The sequence below is a fragment of the Strix aluco genome, chromosome 1 (assembly GCF_031877795.1).
Source record: "Strix aluco isolate bStrAlu1 chromosome 1, bStrAlu1.hap1, whole genome shotgun sequence".
NCBI classification, from domain to species: Eukaryota; Metazoa; Chordata; class Aves; order Strigiformes; family Strigidae; genus Strix; species Strix aluco.
In genome coordinates this window covers 127,014,253-127,031,776 of record NC_133931.1, presented here as the reverse complement: position 1 = coordinate 127,031,776, position 17,524 = coordinate 127,014,253, and the positions used below count along the sequence as shown (strand labels likewise).

At 38.0% G+C, this 17,524-nt stretch overlaps 1 protein-coding gene across 3 annotated transcripts in view; it reads right to left on the bottom strand.

The window, feature by feature from the left end:
* The window catches only part of ITGA8 (integrin subunit alpha 8), a 114,722-nt gene that overhangs the window by 40,238 nt on the left and 56,960 nt on the right, over window positions 1–17,524 (bottom strand). For all 3 annotated transcript variants that reach the window (XM_074834893.1, XM_074834902.1, XM_074834912.1), the window contains 4 exons: window positions 16,807–16,954; window positions 10,784–10,876; window positions 4,996–5,075; window positions 1,842–1,922 (listed from right to left, as the gene is read on the bottom strand). In XM_074834893.1, the coding sequence (XP_074690994.1) occupies window positions 1,842–1,922; window positions 4,996–5,075; window positions 10,784–10,876; window positions 16,807–16,954 (402 nt within the window). The remainder of the gene's footprint in view (window positions 1–1,841; window positions 1,923–4,995; window positions 5,076–10,783; window positions 10,877–16,806; window positions 16,955–17,524) is intronic.

Below are 17,524 nucleotides of genomic sequence, written 5' to 3'. Positions count from 1 at the left end.
CCAAGGATGTTTTGGTCATTTTTTGCTGTCTATCTATTTACCTGTTACAGAACTTTTCAGTAAAAAGAACACACTATGGCACAGTAAGAACATGATGGAGGCAAAAAGTTTAAGAAGTCTGCAAAGAATACAAAAAGTTTGAAAGATTTTTCTATGAAAGTGATGAGCAACCTCACTGGAAAAAGTGGAATCCACAGCTCTGGAAGCAGCCCTTACTGAGAAGTCTCACGCAGGTATCCATAACCATTTCACTAATGCATGGAAACTCCAGCCAGTCCTTAACATGGGTGTCCACCCAGCCATTGCTGGGCAACACCTAGCAGTTGCTGGCTCCCAACATTTTCTCACGTATCTGCAGCCCACCAGCTGCAGATTCCTATTTTCTCAGCCTCTACTCCTCTTTCTGTGTTACCTTCTCCCTCATTTTGTATTTTTCACCTCTCTTCCTATCCAGCTCATTTCCCTAGATCACCACTAACTACAGAAAATGAAATACTTCTCTCATTTCTGTTCTTGTTAAACATATAGTCTTTCAACTGCTCCTTTTCACAAATATAAGCATTAACATATATCCACACAATCTTTGAGGGCCAGTCTTCTATTTTCCACCTAACTCTAGCCATAGGATAGTCTTCTTAACCTGGAAAACACTTACAAAATGTGTTGAAAAATACTTCAAAAATCTCCCTGATTTAGATTGAATATTAGAGCAGAAAACATGATCTCTGTGATCTGCAAAATGACTGGACTCTCTGCTTGGCACTAGGTAGTCAAAGTATTGTCTTAGAAGTGATAACAATAAATGGATTTTTATAAATCCATAAAAGCATAAGTAAACGCATTTTTATTTGTTTACACCTAAGGCAGCCCCTTGAGGTGCATCACATGAGAGACATCTAAGCCTCTTGCATCAGCCAGGCCTCACGGCCTGACTGTGGGAGTGAAGCTGGGCAGTGTACCTCCTGTTGTCGCTTTGCAGAGCTGAGAATGGTTAAGGTCCAGAGTTGTAGTTTGAGAAGAGAAGATGCAGGAAATCTGAGATCCCAGACAAGAAGCATTTTGGGCAATTATTTGCTTTAAAAGAACATCCTGCCGAGTTCCTCCAGGATAGGAATCTAGTTCCAAGAGTTTACAGGGAAGTCTGAGATTCTTATCACCTACTTGCATTTTATAGTTTCTGAAACCAAGCTGTATGTGAAAATAAAGATAGAAATAATCATCTTTGACCATATACTGTGCTTGTTTAGTTTCGGTATTCCTTGTGTCAGTGGGCAGGCACCTGCTTCAGACAGAAATGTAAGAATCCTACAGTAGTAGCTGCCTGACCTCTTGTCACAGCTCATTCCTTTCTCCAAAGGCCTCACCGTGCTCTCTATCAGTATATGCGCCTCGCCATAATGTGTTTCATCATTCCAGTCATAAAAGCAGCAGATTCTGCTTTGGTATTCAGAATTAAGTGCTTATGTGGTTGCACAAGCAGACATACACATATGAACAGGCATTTTGTACTAGTATCATCCATATACAATTTGAATGCCGAAATAAAATGTTGGCTCTGACTGGTGTTACAACAATGTGGGATTCTACATTTGCACAGACACTCAGTAAGTTTACTAGAGTCCATGGGGGCAATCCTGCCCTACATGACCTGGTAAGTCCTTAGTAGCTTCATCCTGCAAGGCTTGCAGGGGTGAGACTCCATGGGAATTCTCTTATCTTGGTGGATAAGGTGTTTGGCATTATAATATGTCCAAAAATTCACTACATGGGATTATTATACATGGAAAAATTCAATACAAAAAAATAGTTATCATTATGAATTGAAATGGTCCAATACTTACCCTCTGATCTGTACTTGAGCCATAGCACTGATGTTGATATGGAGGTTAACTAAATTGCTGGTGGGATTAATCTTGTTAGAACTGGAAAAGATATGTGCAAGGGTTAAAAAAGGTTATTTAGCAGAACTCTAGATTATTATAGATACAGCACTGAATACCACAAGGCCTACAATTAGGAAGAAATGCCATTGGACGTATTACAGCATGGGCTTGCTATTGCCACTCTTCAGTCTCATAGGACACTGGTATTTAAGCTTGATATTATTTGAGTTGATCACATGTTTACTATAATCAATTCAAGCTTCCTTTGAAGAATCCTATGTGTGAATACGATGATACAAATTTATTTAGCTCAGAATATCATGTCAGTTTCCTTGTTCAACTTGGATATCTGCATGAACAGGAGTATCTTAATAGAAGGAGGGGGTTTCATGCATTGGAGGAAGGCAGCATTAATGAACAAGATAGGTTTTGTTATAATAAAATTTGCTTTTATGACCCTTCAGACTTGTGACTTCTGCATGACAGAGTCTTTGAAGAAAAAGAGCCAAAATAAACTGTTTCTTTACCTTTCTTATTTTCTCCTCTCCCTTGTCCAGAAAGTGTTTACACTCTTAACCCCACTTAGCAGTGAAAACAGATCCCTATGTTTAAAGCCTAGTGCTCTCACTAATTTTTTTGTCTTTTCTTATTGCAAATCCTTAATACTAAAGGTAGTTTCTCTACCTCAAACTCATTCCTATGACTATAGCCCATTCATGTAAAGAAAGGTTTGCAGGTTCAAATTCATGAAGACAGTGAAAATAAATAATTACAGATTTAGAATTTATTTAATTATGGGATTAATGATACTGTTTGGAGGTTTTTTCCAAGAAAGTGTGGAACTACTTCCTTATTTCATGGAGACTAAGTTTCTACTGCTGTCACAGTTTACTGTTATCACATCTGGGCAGCATCAGTCAAATGGAAACATTCAGAGGAGGCCAGCATTCCCAGCAACTGACTCCTGAGGAGTAAAGGGCAGTACTTCTTTGATCCAGGCTTTCTGGTTACAGATTGCTAAAATTAGGAGCAGCTCTAATTTGTTTGTAAACTAATGCAGATTCCCCTCAAACATCATTTGAACTTTTGATGTAATCCTCTATAGCCATTGCTTTGAGTACAAAAGTACAAAAATTGCTTAAAGGATAAAAATGACTATACCACTAATTTGTTAGAATAAGCTGCTCTCCAATTTGTATAATGGTACTATTTTCCATAGAGTTCCAATACAGATTTTGATTATATGTATTTGGTATTCAAATCTTTTTTGTGCTTTATGGTATTCCGTAGAGAAGAAAATAGTTTAGATTAAAGTGCCAGGACATCTCCCTCTCTAAGGGATATATTTGCCTTATTTGCAAAATCCACATCAGGAAAGGAATCAGATTTCAAGACACTACTCAGCCTCTTGCTTATTTCCTATACGTAATGAACTTTAGTCTTGCAAATGAAAATATTTATTTTCCACTTGATGTTTTGGAGTAAATTAAAGGTCTCTTCTGAATAAGTCAGACCAGGACACAAATTCAGGCATGTTTTCTGCTTCCCTTTCCTTCCATTTAGGTAATTTACTGGTAATTTCTGCCTTATGGATTTCTGTCTCCTTTTTCTTTTAAGATTGTTTTACCTATTCACTAAGAACATAGAAATGCACAAACTGTAGTGCTGCTTGAGAACGAATGTACAAAGCAGTGAGTTTTAACTGTAGGGTACATTCCCTATGCACGAAGTTTTACTTTTCTTTTTTCTTTACGTAGCTGTGTGCTCTTCAGAATTTTGATACCATTTTGTGGAAACTGTCATTTTTGGTAGCCCAGTGGATTTCCTCCCTTTACATTTTAGTGAGTCACACTCATGGAGGAAGCATGAGATGTTGCTGTCTTCTCAAGTTCAGACTTACTCTTCAGTAAAGCCTTGTCACTTTTTCTAAGTCACCTACCCTCAACTCTTATTACCTAGAAAGATCTAGCTACCCAAAGATCTCTGAACCTCCCCAATTTCACAGCATGAAAAGGGTAGTGACAAGAGCCTCTCATATCGATTTAAAAATGTATTGCTCGCATTAATGACCTGACAGTGAACAGTGGCATGGACAGGGGACCTACAAGCTAGACATTATATCTTGTATCTCTCTCTGGAGGAGCCCATGCCCAGGTTTGAATAGTCTGCAACTTGCCAGCCAGACCCCTGCGAGAGGGCTGAGGCCTGACCAGGCACCTCATTGTCTTCTGTGGGGCTGCTGTGCCCTTCCCAAGTTTCTGCATGTCCTTTCCTTCAAGGGTTACATTATGGAAACATGACTTAAACATTTTAAATGTCTCAGTTATTTACCATAGTGAACATGATCAAGGTACTCATTAAAGGCTAGACATTAGCAATTAAGTCTGTGTGTGTGGAGCAGGTGAGGGCCCCATCAGGACCTCCAGCGTGTATTTGATGAGGACAGATGGGGCAGAAGCCCTGCCACCTACTGAAAAAGTCACAGGTTTGTTCTTTCTGTTATCATAACCCAGCCCATCCTGTGGTTTTTTGTCGCTATGGAGGAAGTACTGCTCAGCATAAACAAGAAGATTCTCCAGCAGTAATACTTCAGCCCCACAAATGTGGAGGAATGTAATGGAAAAAGAACAAAGGTTCACCTGCCCCAAACTCAAATGGTTTTGTCTCTTTGTGCCAGTAAATCTGTTGAGCAGATTTTAACTGCTCTCCTATTTTCTAAATTGTCATGAAGAAGTGGCTTTTTTTTTTTTTTTCCAGAGCACGGTATGTTTTTAAATACAGAACTTTGTTACAAAGTGATTACTGTTCATTAATTCTGAAGTGAAAAATGAAGTGCAAATTTGGGAAATCTGTAGAAGATCCTTGGATCACTGACCAAAATCAGTTAACCTGAATTTTAACAAAATAAAATACTCAGAATAACTCTAAGACTGATTTTGCTAAAAGCTAACAAGGCCCCAACTCCACAAATCCTCCTGAAGAAAGCTACCATAGGAAAGTCCACGAAATAACTACTGACACTAAAGAGTTAGTTACCTTCTTATATATTAAGCTTCAGATATCAATAGGAATTCAGAATTTAAATAACCATACTCTTGATAAAACATCTAACCTTTTTATCTGCAGCTCAAAACTGATGCTGAAATCTGCATTTTCAAAATGTTGAACAGAAAATCGAATGCCTGTAGAGAACTGAGAAAGAAACAAAACAACAGGTTACTAAAAATGGTTGATCTCCGTATCAAGAAAGCAGTACTGTTCAACACAGCATTTCACAGACTTGTATAGGATACTGCCTTTAAAAATTAGTACGAAATAATATGATCTAGTTGTTTTCAGGAAAAATTACCATCCTGCCTGTGTATGTCACCAGATGGAAAACTTGGCTGGACAGAGGAAAGATCAAGAGGAACAGAGAAGCATACTCCCAAGAACACAGTGGTGGGCCCTTCTTCATCCAAACAGTCTTTGCTTTAGTTTGCAAAGTCAAAAGAAAATAATAGCTGTCTGGCACCTCTCACCCCTGCCTCCATCCATGCATGCCTTTGTCCAGGTCTCCAGGGCTTCCTGCTCCTCCCGTTGTCTCTGTGACTGTGACATATGAACTGCATGCTTTAGGTGTCATGGGGTGACTGATCACCTGTTTTCCTTCTAGAAGCTAAATTGGCAGCAGCTTGATGTTTTAATTTGATTTGCTTTGAGTTTTTTCATTGCAGTTCAGTTAGGAGGAACACAACTTCAAAGTTATATTTGCAGTTCAGTTTGCCACAACTTGCAGTGTGTGACCACACAAGATAGAGGCTAAAACACACATTTCCCAAAACTGGAGATAAGGGCTTCCATCGGTGCTCCTTTGTTTTTGCAGATCTTGCTTTCTCCCTCTGATAATTTCCATTTGGTTTTCAAGAAGAGCACAGAGTAAAGCAGACCAAGTTAATTCAGAAGAGAGAATGGAACTGCAGGGCTAACTAAAGAAGGAATATACAATAGCATATGGTGGGATCTCTGTAACCCTCTTGTTGGATGTATTTACAAGCCCAGTAGTACGTAAGTGGCAGGAGAGCACCGGAAGATAATATCTGCCCTCCACTTAGTAAAATTGTGCTGTGATGTTTAAATTAATGTTTTTAATTGCTAAATTTCAACCGCACGTTTTAAATCTGGTAATTTTTGAAATGTGGATTTTGCATTGAGACTGGCAGCAAAGCCTACAGCCTGTAATCTTGTACAACTTCTCACTCTCCCCTACCTCCCCTATTGCCTGATGGTAGAATTTCCTGCCAGATAACTTGCACACTGTGCTTTCATTGTTTTAAAAAGGTTCGTTACATATAGCCATATTTTCCATGTGGAGAAACAACCTTCCTGAGAAATTCATCAAAAGGCATTAGGAAATGAGGACAACACTCCTTCATCTCTGCCAATATCTGATTAGATTGGGTGGGGGCTGGCAGCGGGGGGCAAGAAAGAGTTGTCTGCTTCCATACTTTCCTTAACATACTTGGGGTAGCATTGTCAGCAACAGGACAGGAAACAACACTGTAGAGTCTTATGTTTGGGACCTAGATTCAACATCACTGAAGAGGAGGCATTTTCGTCTGTGAGTGTCATTTCAGATGTTTGAGCAATCCCTTTTTTTCAAGCATTTTTTTTAAATTTTCATTCAATTCTCCATATTTCCTCACCTGTAGTGGTGCATCACTGGATCTTAACCCATCTCCACAACGAGACTTAGCTAACATGTTTCAATTAATTCTTTCAGTTGTCCTATGCTGAAAGTAATCTTGTAATCATAAAAGAAATGGCAAGTTCAAATCTTTGAATTCTTACCATTTTAATGACATAGTTATATCTAATCTCTCTTTTTGGAAGTAAAATCTTTAAGATGAAAAGATAATGCTCATTAAATTAAACAGAAGTTGAATAGCTGACTTGGAATAGAGATGTAAGCTATTTTTAAGACCACTTTTTTTGGACATGATTTTAACAACTGTATTGATATTTCAATCACCTTTAAAAATGTAATGATTTTTTTAATCTCTGAGACAAGAATTTCCAAATATTCAATTCTGCATTTTGCTTACTGTTTTTACTAATCAGTCTATATAAATTTCTTTCCACTTAGAGCAGTAAAAACATTGATGAACCAAAGATAAAATTTTCCTCAGACAGAGCAGATGTGAACTGCAGTTTTGATGATCTATTATACACCTGAGGCATAATCCCTTATTTTATACTGAAACACACTCCTACTGTACAAGTCTGATAAGCTGCAGATGTTGCCTTTGTATGGTTGTATGACTTTGTTAATGTCAAGTAGCCCTTGACACTGCTACTAATAATGGGGCAAAGATGCTCACATGCTCTTGCTGAAAATCCACTGAGGCCAAAGCAGTTGAATTTGCTTGAGCCTGTAACTTAGCACTCAGCCTCCTTATTTTAGTAGGACATTTATTTCATCAAATAGTTTAATTTTATTTAAAATTTTTCAAGTGAAGTTAGTTTCATTAAAATTGCATTATTTTCCACATTAGGTAACATCATGTATCTTTGAAATACAGGACATTTCTGCTATTACTGATAAGCTGTAATCTGTTATTATGATGACAGGATCTAGGAGTATGCTGGGAGACAGAGGGCTAGCATTTTTTAAGCATCTTACAGTGCATATGAAAGAGAAAAACTCTGTGCTCTTGAAGAATGTTTGGTACATACCAAGAAATAGGCAAGATCTTCCAAGCCTCCCAGTCATCTAACCTTATTTCTATTCATTTCTATTAACTTCCAAATTGTTCTACCAGAATTTATAATAAACCAGACATCTCACTTGCTAAGGCCACCGAACATGCATCAGGAAGCTTGTCAGTCTGACGCATTTCAGCGTCATAAATAAGTACTTTGAGCACTCTTTGCCAGTGAGATGGTTTCACAGGCATTTAGCTTGCATTCTGGGCCATATGGTATTTTGAGTTTCCTTCCCATTTCTTCTTATCTTCTTTTTTTACATTTTCATCTTTTTTCAACTACAAAGATATTACTGAAAAGGTTAAGTAATTTTTGTGGCCGGTAAACGATTTTAAGGTCACAGATTTTTAAAAAGTCAGAGATATACCAATTTTGATGAGAATAACGCATTTTGAAGATGTGAAGCGTGAGATAACTCGGTAGCCTCCTGCAGTAATATCACATGGGTTATATCACAAAATCCTGACATAACCCTCGTACGCAGAAGTTGATCTTAAACAGTTCAAGAATTCTAGGATTTCAGGGTGCTGAAAAGTCATTACAGTGACTCAATAGTTAAGAGTTTTAGGAATGTTTGATTTTGACCTAACCCTCCCTTCCCACTCCCTCACAACTTCCACAAAGAGTCCCTTTCTGACTGAATATTTTGAGAATAACTGATCTCCTGCCAGAACAGAATTGTTTTGCAAGATTGGAAATAGATCAGAGCAACCTTTCATGATTTATGCAATTTGTACAAAGGGCTGGTATTTTGCTTTTGGAAGTATATTTGCCATCATAAATACATTTGGACTGAAAAATCTCAAGTCCTTTCACCTTTACTAAGCTTCCAGGAGAGCTGGTTTCAGAGATAAAGTTTGGCTTTAAGCTTTCACTCATTATAATAAAACACTTTTGCCATCTGGCTTTGTAATGCTCTATCTTCATATGCCTTAATTTTCAAGGGTTGGACTCTTTCGTGATAAGACAGAATATCCTTAAACATGCTATGAACACTGCTCTTTTATTCTGCTGCTTCTAAATCTCTCTTGTGAAGTATTTCGTTTAGGAATATTTGGTAATAGTGCATTTATGGCAGCCCTAGAGCTGATTCTGAAGAACAGGATTAGTTATGCTGTGAGAATTCATAAGGAAACAGGTGAGAGTAGTACTGCTTTAGTGGCCACCAAGTAGCATTTCTGAAGTCTTCACACTGATAGCATTTTGGGTTAAGGATGGCATGGAAACAGGACTTTGGATTCAAAGGGAGGAGTGTGAGGGGCTGTAGTCTAGTAGCTCCACGCTCAGACCTTTCCATTGCTTATGTTTACAACAATATGCAAACCACAAAGATTTGCTCCTAGATTAGTATAAAATGTTAGTGTCTCTTGTGTTTAGTCTTCCTTTTCTTGTCCAAACCCATGGGTTTTTATGCTTTCCACCCTCCCCGCTCTGCATCCCCATCATCCACAAGATTCTTGTCTGCTTCTGTCTGTATCTTGAGAATTTGCTTCTGCCATGAGACTAACCAGGAAACCACTAAGCAGATATGTAAATCTGCTGTTTTTCTGGTACAATAAATTATCTGCCTTGACTTGGGATTTATCTAGTGCTTCAGCCCATCACTGCCTCCCATCATCCCATTAAGAAAACTCCATTCCTCAGAAATGTTTTCAATTACTCTTACTTTTTAGGCGTTTCATTTAGTAGAATAAAACAAAAACTACAAAACCTTTTAGACCTCTTCTCTATATCCTACCCAGAAAATGTTTATAGTATCCCGTTCAGACTTCTAGTTCACAGTAGTTCTACAGAGAAGGATCCTCACCAGGCAGGTTCCTGCTCCCAGGAGGTCTATCACCTGCAGTTCATTTTTCAATGGTTTCCAGCTCCTTGTAATCCCAAAGAGTCTCTTTGGGACTGCTCGTGACCATGAAAGCAGATGACTGCATGAGACACCTGGTCTGTCTCACAATCACTTTCAGAAGCTCTATGACTGATCTGAAACTAACCTTATGATCCAAATAAGCTTATTCTAGTCCCAGTCTCCTATCATATGACTCATTTGGTTCTTTTATTGAGAGTCAGACAGGAACTGCTTCAAGGTCGTAACAGGCCAGGAAAACACTCCTCTATAGAGAGCCTGAAGAGTGAAATATTCATCTTTCATAGGACAAGCCTTACCTTAGTAGGGATTTTGAAGATACTAAGGAGATTTGCTTTGGTTTCTTTGCAAAGCCCCAAGTCCAATATGGAATACAAACAGTGGTAGTTTTCAATTAAAAGCTGTTGTTAATTCCTCATACATGTTCATGCTGTTGACTGCTTCTATTTATTAGGACAGCTTTTTATCTCGGTATAAAAACTTGGATTACTTGTTTAGTTAAATACTCATAGCATTTATGAATTTATAAGCAGTGCTAGAATTCCTCTGCAAGGGCATTAATGGCCAAACATTCCTGGGTTCAACACTTCTGGGATTTCCCTGAACTGTTTTGTCATGAAATAGGGACACGTGATGACAACTGTGGAACAGGTAGCACTTTTTTATCTCCAAACCTACGTTTAATCCTTATCTGTTGTCCATTGTCAGTCACTATTCAGTTCCACTTTTGTCTAAAAACAAGGTTATTGATGTTCCATTTAATGTGTGGTATAATTTATGAATAGCTGACTTAGGAAAACATTTAGAATAACATTAATAACTTGAAGGAAAAGTTGATTCCAACCACATTTTAATGGATATAAATCATGATATAAACTGATAAGACAACCCTTGTGCACTCAAGATGAGAATCAGGCTGAAGAAGCTGTTAGTTACTATGCATATCTGAAGTAGAAAGAATACTAAAAGGGAGAAATAAACAGATCACATTATGGATTGGGATTCTGTTCTCATTACACTAGTGAAACTTCTGTGACTTGAGTCACTCTCATTTTCTCTTCAGTAAGTGAAACAAAACACAGGCTCTAGCATTCTTTTAGAACATCAAATTGTTAGTTTTTCAGAAGCACGGTTCTGCTTCTTATTACACCAACAATTTCCTGTTCAAGTAAGTCATCTGGTTTACGCGCTGCTTATTGGGACACATTCTGCTAATTGAATAGATTTCTATTTGCTCCCCTTTAAAATTCAATTAGATAAAAATCAGTAAATGCATCTGGTTTTCCCTTACGTTTGCGCCAGCCACCATGGGGTTCCCAAGATCACAAACCACCATTCTAGTTTCATTTTCCATCTTGTAATCACAGCTCAATACACGCAGTGCCTGTAACAAAAGGACACCAATATGGGGGTCAGAGATCACAGTGAATTTATCCAGTTAGGGAAGTGATGCCTTTTTGACTGTGACATTTCTTTTGATTTCAGACACCTGTTCAGTGCACTATCAAAACATTTAATTGGTTATTGTCAGACAATGGGGGAAAACTGATGCCAGGGAAAAACAAACAGGAAAGTTTCCCAGTACCTTAAGAGCCAGGATGAGATCACTCTGTTTCTAGTTTTACCATACTGCTTTGCTCTTGTGAATCCTTCCTATAGCCATAATGACTCAACAGAGAAAAAAAGAGTAGGCAAAACTGAGTGAGGAAAATAGGCCTCACATTAATTGCAGTAGTTGTATTACCCATCACTAGAAGGCTCTATAGTGAATTGCTGGCATTGGCAGAACTTTCTTATGGACCAAGTCAAGAACTTTATTTTCCAACCTATAGTAAAGCACTTACACCATTAAATACTTCTGTAAAAACATAAACTGTTACCTGTGTTTATAATTTAGCAACAAAGGAGATGATGGATTTTCACATTATCAGAAATTAAGGTTTTCATTGTTTATATCAATAAGTATAATTTAACTGTTTTTCCAGCAACTATTCATTCAAAGTCCAGTTTGTACCTAACATTTCTCAGGCAGTTTTGTTCAATAACTTTGAGAATACACTCATATAATTTCCCTCTAAAACTATTAATGTAAAATGTATCCTATGTTTTGGGGGTGTTTTTAACCCTTTAGTCTTTATCACTAGTTGTTATCATCTGTAAACAAAACAGACTGTATAAAAGCAGGAACAGCTATAGAATAGTGGAAGTTAGGAGATACAGGGTAAGACAAAGCAACACAATGTGGTTTTTTTTCTGTTTTCCTCTCTGGCATATTCAATAAAAGAAAATATTTCCATATATGTGCAGAAGTAAACCAGCTTTGTAAAAGCAGGGTGCAGCTAGTTGTTGCTATAAGGCTCTCTCACTATCTTTCCTCTCATTTGTGATTCTCACAGATTAAGCAATATGTGCAAAGTCATCCTCTTTATGTAAAAAGACCTGGGAAATCTCCAGATCACTGACTACCAATTCATTCCTAACTGTAAAAGTCAGCATGGACATGCTGACCTTATAATTTCCTGAGATTAAAAGAAAAGATAGGGCATGTCCTGAAAGGAGCCCATGTGAAACATGCCCTCAGTGCACACCTCATTGTATACTGACACTTTTACAGCTTGCTAGAAGGAAACAAAGTTTGTTACACAGCATGTTTGGTACACTAATAGCCTTCCCAAGCCCTTCTAGGGTTGGAAGTGGGGGATTTTTACACTCTTTCCAGCTGGTCAATTAAAGGTGGGAAGCAACACATGGGACAAGAGAGGGTGTTAAACAGTTGAAACCAACCTTGTCTGGAAAACTGTTCATTTTAGCTTGATGTATGGGTTTATAGTTTTGACTCTGGTTTGGGAGGGAGTTGAAATTGAGGTCTAAATGTTTGAAAATAAATATTAATCTATATTTGATATATGGCAGTTCCTTTATTGATGCTGTATCACAAACCAGCACAGAGTAAATCAGCCCTTATCACACATTTTTTTGTCCCTCAAAGGCTGAGCAAATAGAGGAGTTTTCTGAGTAGGTTTTCTGCAATTTGGAAGCTATGGTCTTAGTCTGAAAATGATTAATGGCACAGAATTTATATGACCAGCACCACAAAAGCTAATCTGTGCAGCATAAAGATGTGACAAAGGGTCAGCTGTGGTAGAATTTCTTCAATACTAAGATTTATTGCCTTTGTTTTTTCACTGATCACCTTTTTGAGATGGTTAAGTACAAAACGGTAAAATTAAAACCAGGCAGGATGTAAGCAAGAGCAGAGACTTATACACGCAGTATTGTCAGTATCACTGAGTTCATATGTAACTCAACCAGATGGAAGGTTTTGCCACAAAACCGTTCTACCTGCCACTGGTAGCAATTTATATTTTTACAGCAACACATGGTCTTTTTGGCAGTCTTGAGCAGAAGCAAAACCCCAACAATTAACACATGTGCTCCCAGGGTGCATTTTAACGAGAAAATGATTGGATGCTTTAAGTAATCCAGGCAGCCTGCAAACTTGAAACTCTTTCTGGTGGTCTTAGTGATGAATTACTAATTGATGCCAGAATAGTTAAGCACAACAGGCTGCAGAGTAAAACACCTCCTCTCTCTCCTTGATCAACACCTTCTAATTTTATTTTCTGAGGAAAAGTGGATGGATTAGGTACCAGGTGCCAGAATCTACCTTCTCATCTAGCTGATGTATGAAGAAGTAGTGTTTGTCCTCACAAGGCTCAAATCACATCTCATCTAGCCAGCCACCATGTACTTATTCTAAGAATTTCCAGGTAAGACAAGAAGGTTTTCAGGTCTTTTTGCTATTTTAAGAGAGTATCACGCTTTAGTTCAGAAAGACGTGGGGATAATGGCTCAGAGTTTATCCACTGCAATATAAATCTGGCTGTGATATGCAACAGCTCTGCAGTTTCTAGCCTGAGCAGACAGTTATGCCAAAATACATAATGTTTTTGGTGTGGAACAAATACCTGTTAGGGCTTTGTATCTGCCTGATTTACTTCTAATTATTCTGTGATAATTTGGGTTCCAGCCATTGCTATAGGCAGGATTGAGCTGTTCAGTAAGGGGAACTCTTTCACTGGGCAAAGGATTAGCACACAGTATTCAGGCAATGGCTTGGGGTTCAAATGCACAATCACACTATTGTAGTGTACGAATGTACCATACGGCAAGTATATACTGTCTCTGGATCTACTGCTGGCCATGGAAATGTGAGGTAATATAACATGGTTATACTTTTTTCATTGCAGCTAATTCCAGTAACTCCACACCTAATGCACATGCACATTTATTACAAGTCAATGAGTTTCCAGTAACTAATAAAGCTGTGGTGATTTACTCACTTACCTGGTCTTTGGACCTTCTAAGTGTTTGTACAATGCAACTAATGAATAACACATGTGATTTCATTGTAATTCACTGTATTTCATTAATCAGCTTTTGACTGAAGGAATTATCAGTATGTGCAAGAATCAATGAAATTTCAAAATCACATCCTTGACCTCAAACTTTATGGTCACACGCATTCACTTGGCTCTCCACTTGCATATGATCATGTACATCTCTGCAAAATGCTACTCTTTTGATACGGTTTGCACAGTCTATGTATACTATGCTACAGAATCAGGCCTGAGATAACAAGATAATGACAGGTGAGGTAGGTCAACATTGTATTCCATAAAGCTGAAGGGAAGAGGTAAAAGGCAAGTCAATTTTCAGTTAAGTTGTTGACTTTAACACTTTCCGATTGTAATTCAAGTGATATAGAATAACCCAATAAATTGTTCCAAAAAACCCATGTTGGACAGGAAGCACTTAAGTGATAAATCTGTTTCTCTATTAGGCAGACTAAATCCAGAGTAGTGCCATAATAAAGTAGCCTAATATCCTCTATGAGTACAGTTACTTTGAAATGATGGCAGCATAATAGAATGATTGGATTCTAGAGGTTTTTCAGTTCCATCAGAAATGTATCAAGTGATTTACTCAGCTCATTACATTTCATTTATTCTGCTCTCAGTCTACCTGTTTTGCTGGCTCTGAGGTGAATATTATTTCTGCCTTAATACAAGGAATTCTGCAGTTTGGAGAAAAACAGCTACACAGAGAACTGTAAACACCGATACATCGAACAGTCACTGAAATCTTTATACGCAGAGCTTTAAGAGCATGACTCCAACAGGCTCCACCACAAATCCACTCATCTGCTGAAATTACTCTGTACATTAAGTACATTTCAGGAGCAGTCACGGATGCCCCACTGGCCAGGTGCAGTGCAAACACAAAAATAAGAAGTGAAATCCTGACTCCACTGCAACTGACAGCAAAACATTAATTTTCATCTATGGTCCACACCTCAGAGTACCCACAGACCAAGAGATCTTTTTCCCATGTACCTCCGTGTTTACTGCATACCAGTGTGATAATTTCTTCTGTGCTCTTGTCAAGTGGTTCAGATTGACATATTTTTTTAAAGCCCTATAGGCTGAATTAATTGAGTCCCTCTTTAATTTACACTCATTTATAGTATGACCTCTAAGAATCTGGGCATCCTGGTAACACATGAACCTCTGATCACTCTGGGGAAAAAAATGAAAAAAACTGCTAGTTTTTGTTTTGAGTGGTCAAATTACTTAATTTGTCCATTTAGAGAGAATGAATTAAATGAGAAAGTAGAATGGGAAGGATATAAAAGAATGCATGAGTTTAAAAAAGTGTTTTTCCATTCTAAATTTTCTTTTTAAATTACATAGATTGTATATTCTTCTTTGTCATGTTCACAGCAGTTTCAAGTGACATACAAAAAAGTACAAAAAAGTAACTGAATACATACAAGAGCCAACCTCCACCAGCAGTTAAATGCCAGAAAATTTTAGCTTTGTCTTTTTGAAGAAAATTTCAATATCAATTTCTTTTCCAAATGTACTTAGAAGTGAATTTTTTTGTTTATTTAATGGAACCATAACACCATGAAGACTATGGTGGGTTTTGGAGTAAGTGCCTCCCCTGAAATCCTTGGTAATGGCCAAAAGAACAGCCAAAGATTCCTAAAGAGCAACAAAAGAAAAAATGTAACCATGTGTAGTATATTAAAGAGAACTTAAGTTTTGTAGATCACAGTCTGAAAAAAAAGAGGTTATGTTAAGAGAACAATAGAAATAGACAATAGAAAGAGGCTGGTGTCTTCACTTATTTGTTTTGTGTACAAAGATATGCTTCTGAGACGTGAGGTTGCAGAGAATTTCCATATTCTCATCTTCAGTGGCATCATTAACTCTTGTCATTTTTTTCAAACTGGGTTAAAAGCCCATTAATAAAGACACTGACAGAAGGAGAATAAGGAAATACCTTGTAAGTTACTTTCAACTTCCTTAAAAACATTTGCTTCTATAAAGGAAACTAACTTGCTTTCTCCCACTCTCACCCTTGAGGTCCTTCTGAACATTCCAGGCACTGACAGAAAAAAGCAAGCTCATGTTGCAACAGCTTGGGAGATTTATGTGCAGATGAGGCGATTCAGACTTGCTGTCCAACAGAGAATACATGATCACTCTGCTTGTTTGCAGGATAGTGTTTCGTCTTTGCTCTTAAAAACCAAACAGACCCTAAAAGGAAACACTGCATGTTCAGTACAGCTCAGCAGGACTTCAGTCAACATTAGTCCTTCTGTGAACACTGGCACATTTTACATTATAACTGCTTTTCTGGCCTATCCATCAGATAAAATAATTGACTACAAAGGAAAACAACTTTGTCAAGTTTATACTGCAGTTAATGTTGAACCATTCAGCATATCAGAGACTGGGATACCCTTAATAATGGTAAAACACCAGTGTGCTGGGAGCATGAGACAGCAGTGTCCAAGTGTCTGGGGTTCAGCAGGGCTCATCATTAACTCTGACTGAGAGATGGTACCAAAGGATCCAAGGTTGGAAGCACTCAGGGGATTCTGCACTATCACTCCCTGCTACTGGTAGGGTTTACTAGTTCAAAATCTGAATGATGTGAATACCTCTAGCCCTAGGAGAAATGTGACAGTATTTGTGTGGTATTACAACTAAGTTAATTGCAAGGAGCTACCTGAGCTGGTTCTGTCCAGAATGGCCCTCTCCTTCCCATCTTCTGGGAACATGGACAATCTTTAGCCTGGACTGTGTAAGCAAGGATAGCAGAGAGTCAGTGAAATCTCCCTTCCTAAGAGGTACCTCTCTACTTGTTGCTTTCACCTGGTATAGCCTATATAGGTTAACCTTGCTCTCAGTTTTCCTGCTTTATTATCGTTAATATTTTAACGTTAATATCGTTAATATTTACCTTGTTGTTGCGTTCAACCCCAGTGTAATCTGCTTCAGGTGGAATCTTTATATGTAGCTCGGCTTCATAGGCTCCTTCCCCATCATTCCTTGGATTTATTATGAGCATGACATAGTTTTCTTCTCCAATTATTAGCTGATCTTTATCTCTATACAGAACATACTACTTGTCAGGAGTTAAAACATACACAATTACAATTTATGTATGAATAAAGCAGAATAACATTTTGCTTTCATAGCATCGGTTCTGGAAAATATTCTATGAATGCAGAATAAAACATTTTTCATAAAAAATGACCACAGGGAAAAGTATGCCAGCACCTGTGTAGGAAAGAGGTCAAGAGAAAACACCACCATGGACAATCAAAGTGGACTGCCATAGAACTTGAAAGTTACTGGTATAAAATTTCACAGTCTGACTACTATAAAAGTATTTAGTGGAGGAATTACTTGCCGTGGGGGTCCCATCAGCACTGTTCTCTGAAGGGCACAAAGGTGAGAGGATTCCAGTTTTCCCCTCATGCCCATTGTTAAATGAACAATGACAGAAGATCTCCTGAGACCTGCAATGGCACTGTGCCTTTTCCTTTCACAGCTACGTACTGATTTTGATGGCACAGAGTCAGATAACTGTCAGAGCTTCCCCACTTGTCCTGCTTGGCATATTTCTCCCTCCATAGGAGGAATTGTTGCCATGTTTTGAAATTCTTTTATTCTGA